This window comes from Ursus maritimus, unplaced genomic scaffold (genome assembly GCF_017311325.1).
Source record: "Ursus maritimus isolate PB19 unplaced genomic scaffold, ASM1731132v1 scaffold_2, whole genome shotgun sequence".
NCBI lineage: Eukaryota > Metazoa > Chordata > Mammalia > Carnivora > Ursidae > Ursus > Ursus maritimus.
This window is the reverse complement of record NW_024424452.1, coordinates 20,870,285-20,877,206: the sequence shown is the minus strand read 5'-3', so window position 1 is coordinate 20,877,206 and position 6,922 is coordinate 20,870,285. Positions and strand designations below refer to the sequence as shown.

The following is a 6,922-nucleotide window of genomic DNA, read 5'->3' as shown; positions in this document are numbered from 1 at the left end:
GGGGGGGGGTGTTGGAATGTAATCCCAGGACTTCTTCAAGTGGTCTCATTCCTTGGATTCCCAAGCATGGTGGAGCCAAGGCTCCAAAGGCAGATGTCCCAAGAGAAACGGAGAAGCAACGACCTCAGAAATCACAGGGGACCACTTTCACTATATCCTGTTCATTGAGGCAGTCGCAGAGATCTGCCCAGGTTCAAGGGGAGAGGGCATAGACTGCCTCTTGCCTGAGAAGTATCAAATCTTTCTAAGCACTGCAGAATATCACTTCCTTCATGGCATGAGGAAAGCAGCTCTCAAAAAGGCATCCAAGAGGGGCCAGAGAAGTTCCTATTGGAAAGAAGAGCTTGATGAGAATATCATGGAACAAAGAGAAGTTTCCTTCTTACCCCCGTTAATGACTGCTGAGAAGGTGTTCGGAAAATCAAGACAGAAGGAGTCTGTTTGACCTGTGGATACTGCCTAAACACCGTATTCAATGAATCGATTTTGATAGTACCTCAGTGTTCTACAGGTCAACAAATTTGGTGATTAGAGTCACAGGGAGGAGAGACGCTTGTGAAAATGCAGACTACCAGGTCACAGCGCGGAGCTTCTAGTGCTTGGGATCTGTATCATAAACAAGTACCCCTAGGGGATCTGAGAGAAGTACCATCCTTTAGGAGAGTGGAACCTGCCTTGTTTTTGGTTGCATACCAACCTGCTGCTGCTATTTGGCTACCTGACATTTTAATTTTTATTAAGAATTTGAGCCACTCAAACAAATTTTGTCTTACAAGATCCCTAAGTAACAGAAATCTGTTCCAACTAATATCAATAAAAATGATCACTTTATTGGAGGGAGATGGAGTTTTTCAGTGGGAAACAGCCATGCCTCATGAGAAACTGGAACCCAGGCCCTGGAAAGCAACGCCTCTGCTCATTTCCCCCAATATCAGTTTCTTCTTTGCCTGCATGTGGTAGAAAAGTACCACTCTAGGCAGATATGTGTGTTTCTCTCTTCAGGGGCGCAGGGCTGATTTGGCCCAGTATCCAACTGCAAATTCTTTGGAGAGAGAATCTGATTGGCTCAGCTTAGGTCAGGAGCTACCTCTGATCCAATCCGCTGTGGCCAGGTGGGCCCACTGCCCAATCAGAAGGTTCTTATAATAAAGAGTTGGAAGAATTTAAAGGCATGCTAGGATTGGCTTCCAAATTAAACTGCTGCCACTGTGATTATGTAGGAACTTCTGTTTTTCCTGAACTTCCTTAAAACACGTGTTCTAGCAAACAACTGGTACCCAGCCCATCGCCATTCATTCATTCATTCATTCATTCATTCATTCCTATTGAGGTATAGGTGGCACACAATATTCTGTTAGTTTCAGGTGTATAACAAGTGTTTTGACAACTGTATACACTATGCTCTGCTCACCACAGTGTTACCATCCATCACCACACAACGTTATTACAATATTGTTGACTGTATTCCCTATGTTGCACTTTTCAACCCTATGACATACTTATTTTGTGGCTGGAAGCTTGTATTTCTTAATCCCCTTCATCTGTTTTGTCTATTCCTGTACCCCCTACCCTCTGGCAACCATCAATTTGTTCTCTGTATTTATGGGTCTATTTCTGCTTTGTCTGTTTGTTTTGTTTTTTAGATTCCTCATGTAAGTGGAATCATATGGTATTTGTCTTTCTTTGTCTGAAGTATTTCACTTAGCACAATACTCTCTAGGTCCATCCATGTTGTCACCCATGGCAAGATCTCATTCTTTTTCTGTGGTTACATGATATTCCACTGTAACACACACACACACCATTTTCTTTATCCATTCCTCCATTCACCTGTCAGTGGACATTTAACCATCACCCAATTTTATTTAAAAAAAAAATTTTTTTTTTTTTTTTGAGAGAGAGAGCAAGTGAGTGGGGAGGGGCAGAGGGAGAAAGAATCTTAAGCAGGTTCCATGCCCAGCATGGAGCCTGTGTGGGGCTCAGTCTCACAACCCAGAGATCATGACCTGAGCCAAAATCCAGAGGTGGACACTCAACCAACTGAGCCACCCAGGCGCCCCCTACAAAAAAAATTGTATTGGAACCCAGCCATACCCATTCATTTGTGTATTGTCTATGGCTGCCTTCCCACTACAATGGCGGAGTTGAGTAGCTGATACAAAGACTGCCCTGCAAAACCTGCAATATTTACTATTTGGCCCTTCACGGGAAAAGCTTCCTGACCCCTGCTCTAGAATCTGATTCAGTTCTATGTCTAAATCGTTATCTGTGTTTCATGTATGTCATTTCTATTCTCCTCCAACCAATATGGGGGAATTTCCTGACCTTGTCTCATTTGCATACCACTCCCACGATGTTAGAGGTGCTATCTGGTATTGGTTTATTCTTCCTTCTACCCATGTTGCTTAGGACAGGAGGGCACCAGAATCTTTACACATCCCTGTTGATTGACGTAAAAAATGATTTCTGCAAATACCACACTCTCTCCTGAGGTGTGAAGCACATAGCTTTGATGATTTGCAAGACGATTTTAGTTTTGTGCTTGAAATTGTAGGTGGTACATAGATGTGATATTAAAATTAAATCACATCATGATAAGGTTACGCTCTCTTTATGTTTTCTTTCAATCTTTCTAATTACTTGAACAAGAAAATCTCTTTTGATGACAATATGTATGCTGTTAATAGTTCTCTAACATTTGCTAACACCATTTCTTCCTTTAACAAGGAGAACACGCAGGGGCTGGCTTGGAACCTTCAGCAGCTAGCAGTAGCTAGCTAGAATTTCCTAGCACTGCTTTGCTTTTATTTATTTTTATGCTGATCTTCCATTTATGGCTAGTGATACTGGCTTGCCATTAATAGTGGTGATCCAAAGTTTCCTTTTTCAGATAAATTTAGTTCAGTAAAAATATGACTAGATTTTTAAAATACTAAGCGAATACCAGTTTAGGTGATAGGAAAAGATGTTTAAAAAAAGGCACATGAATGACTGATTGAAGTTTGGGAAACTTGTGTCAAAGTAACTGACAAAGGTACAAGACAGTCCTGGTGCCCATTTGGTCTAAGTGCATCACTGAGGGTTAGAGAAGGTAGCATCAGAGCTGAATCTTTGATTTTCTGGACACTGCAGATGGTGGGGATAGAATATTCAAAGGAAAGGAAAGAAGAGGATGTAGTCATGGAATTATGTGGCTTGTGGGAGTCCCTGAAGGATTACATGCACTTGAATAGCATGGGCAGAGCTGCATTTTTAGAGCAACTGTTAGCTCGAGCGGGTTAATGTCTCTGAGACTCAGTTTGTTTATCTGTGAAGTGGGGATGATTGAAACCACTGTAGGATGTCCCCCCTGCCCCTGGTGCCTGGAGAATTCCCAGCCATCTGTCCTGCTTCTCCTCCAGGCAGGGGGCTAAGATGTTCCATCATGACTGCATCGGCATTCGGGGTGTCCAGGGCCCCTCTCCTCTGTCTTGGACAGTTGAGGAGGGGATGTTTACAAGTATTCAGGATTGTTAGTTAGATGATGCTTTGATCAGTGGTGATGGGTCAGTGGGGCTGTCCACACTTGAAACCGGCTCAGCACTGAGCCCCTCTTACTATACTCAGGGGGTCTCCTCAGCTGAAGGCTCTTCTTTCCACCTTCAGCCCCTCTACCCATGTGTCTTCTGGCCAAGTCACGTCCCTGCCTCCTCCCTGCAATTGCCACATCCCCAGCCTTCTCTAGAATCTGGGAGCAGAACACCCCTATCTCCACCTGACTCTTTACATCTTAGAACACTGGCCTCTTGTAGTCATCATCTCTGCCTTGGCGAGGGCTGGGGGAGGGAAAACGGCCCTTGAGGGCCGACGAGAGAACAGGGGAGATGGGAAACACACTAAGGACACAGCCCAGCACGTTGAGCCCCACTGTGCCCCGTGGGCTGGCAGATGTGCATGGGGACTGAGTAAATGTGCAGCAGGTAGGACCCACTCAGCTTGGCAACCCTTATTTCTATGGTGGGGCCGGAGGGAAGAAGTTGACAACTGTCCTCTGGTAGAGGAAGTGTGCACCAGGAACTTTCTTACTAGATGTTTTAAATTCCTGAGTCTGCATTGCCCATGGCTACCCTGGCTGTGATGAGAAAGGAGATGGTGAGAGCAGGAAATGGAGCCTCTCTGTGAGCCAGTGGGCTCAGCCTGGAAGCTTCCATGCAGTCAGACTCTTGCCATTAGGATAAGAGCTGAAGGAAGTGTGCCCAGCTGCCCTCCTGCCTCGGAGAGCCTTTTAGGTATCCCTCCCTCTGGCCTTAGGGCTCTGTTGCATTCTCTGGTCCTCCAGCTGAGTCAGATATGAGCATTTTACTTGCTTGACCACCTAAACTCCTCGAGGATTCTTCTGGAGCTCTGGGCAAGTAGAACATTTAAAGGCAGAGACATTTAGAGTCAGGTAGACCTGAGTTCAAATCCTGCCCTGCCTCTAAGTGTATTTGCTGTATGGCAGGCTTCTCACCCTCCATGAGCCTTGCTTTCCTGTAAAATAGGTTTCTTAATGGTACCTACTTTCTTGATTCTTATGCAAAGGAATGAGAAATAACAAATGAAAACTACTTGTCTGGTACTTTGGTAAATGCTCAGAAATGTAGTGGTGATTGAGGTAATCACCTGCCAAATACCTGACACAACAGTGCCTGTAGTAAGTTCTTATTTCAGACTGATTGCTTCTTCTTCCAGGAAGCCTTCCCAGAAGCTCCCAGGCCTGATCAGGTCTCATGCAATGCAGTACTGCCCCGTGCTGCTTCTAAGAGGCTTCTTGAGAACAGTACCTGCTGGCCACTGTTGCATCTGACATAGCCATCGCCAGTGGAAATCATGATGTGTCCTGAGCCACACCGATTAACATGCTGGGATGGGGACCACAGCTGCATGAAAGGAAGCCGCAGGACAGCGGGAGAGGATGTTAAAATATTACACTAATCATCCCTGTAATTAATATCTGAAGTCTTTCTTCTTCAAGACTGCAGGGTCAGAGAACATGCCTGCTTATTTATGGCCGTATTCCCAGCGCTTCGCAGGCTCTTAATGAATATTAAATAATTGAGTGAATAAGGGGAACAAATGCTCCACATTCAGTGTCATCAGGAATTCACTCAAGCCCTCATTCAACAAATATTTATCGAACATCTACTATGTACCAGGCACTATTGCACCAGTGAACAAAACAAGCAAAGATTCTGTCCCTCAGGCGGTCTCTGTTCTGGCGCTGGTGACTGGGCATTGGTGCATGCCCCAAAGGGATCAATACTTGCTTGTTGCTGTTGGAACCCTGCCTGCGGATTGGGTTTAGCCAGTCAAAGTGTGAGGTCCGTGGACAACGTCATCCATTGACCTGGTGTCCACAGAGGGCATCTGGGCAGAGTATGGAGTGGATTTGAGTGAACATGGCTCCCCCCCCCCCCAGGCCCTTCCAACCACCCTGACAGGCTTCCTCTCTTTCCCAGGTCATGCTCTCTGAGCGAAAAGGCACGGACGAGCTCTATGCTGTGAAGATCCTGAAGAAGGACGTCGTGATCCAGGATGACGATGTGGAGTGCACGATGGTGGAGAAGCGGGTGCTGGCCCTGCCTGGAAAGCCGCNNNACCCAACTGCATTCCTGCTTCCAGACCATGGTAACTCGCCCGGGCTCCTGGCCATCCTGTCCCCAGGGCTTCCCTAGGCTTTGGCCTAAGCTATCCCCACAGCACCTGCCCCAAAGCAACATCTGGACCCTTTCCATTCTAGAGACAGGAAGATGGGGTGCCTGGGGGAGGCCACTGAGAGTTTCCAAGGCAGCTGCTGAGAAGCTCTCCCCTAGGCAGATGCTGTTTCAATGAAGATAAAGGAACTCGGGCCATTGGTTTAATAACCAACAGAGCAGGGTCTGTCTCAGCCAGAGGTCACTCGGGGACAGTGACTGACAACTTTCTTGGTCTTACGATATGCAGTGTTACAGCAGAGCTTGCAGATGGGAACGAGTGGGAAGGGCCACAGGGTGTGTGTGTTTAGATGGTTACAGTCAGCCCTGCAGACCCTGCAGATGAACGCTCGCATGCATTCTGCCAGTTGCATGGACTTCCTTAAGGGAGGGGTTGCCTGAGAACACAGCGTTCAGAGGACTCCCCCAAGGTGGGGGGCCCAGTGTCCCAGGCAGGGGCTCGTAAGCACAGAGCTGTGGCTCCCAGGAAGAAAAGGGGACGTTTGTGCACTATCTGCTATTAACTGTGATTCCGGCTCTATCTGCGAGAGCAAGGGCCATCTCTTTAAGTACCCTCTCACCTTTTCCCTGTTCAAATGAGACCCCGGCCTCCATACCTAAGAAGGGTGGTGGCCAGCCTCCAAATGCAAAAAGGTACAAAGTTCATTCTTGCCTTTGGGGCCTCTAAGGACCAATGGCCCCAGTGACTTGAAGATGCTTTGAGGGATTCTTGAAGATTATTTTGATTTTGTGTAACTCTCACTATGCTTGCTGATTTTAGCCTGCCCCTTGTGTGAGATGGGATGCTTTTGTATATTGCATAGAATTTAAAGCTTGGACTTCCTCTCTCCTCCAACATCACCAAGTCCCGTTCTCTGCTAAGTTAAATTCCACACTCCCAGCCTAGAAAGATCCAAAACTGGCCTTGGGCTGGATTTTCTCAGTGCAGACCACACATCGGGCTTAGAACTGCCCTGTGTGAAAGAGGCAGAGCTGAAACTTGGCTCCTTCCCTGTTTTAAGAAGTCTCTTGATACATTTTGGGATCAGAGGGACCTGGGTTCAGATCCTGACTCTGTCACTTACCGCTGGGTGGCCTTCGGCAAATTGTAAAACCCCTCTGGCCTCAGTTTGCTCATCTGTAAAATGGATGAGCTAAAAGTAGCTACATCCAAGGTGTCTGTGAGGAGGAAATGAGATTATACACGAGAA

General features: G+C 46.6%; 1 protein-coding gene across 1 annotated transcript in view; it reads left to right on the top strand.

The window, feature by feature from the left end:
• PRKCB (protein kinase C beta) overlaps positions 1–6,922 on the top strand; it is a 314,044-nt gene that overhangs the window by 248,608 nt on the left and 58,514 nt on the right. Inside the window, 2 exon segments of the mRNA XM_040635210.1 lie at positions 5,478–5,611; positions 5,613–5,646. Coding sequence (XP_040491144.1) covers positions 5,478–5,611; positions 5,613–5,646 — 168 coding nt within the window.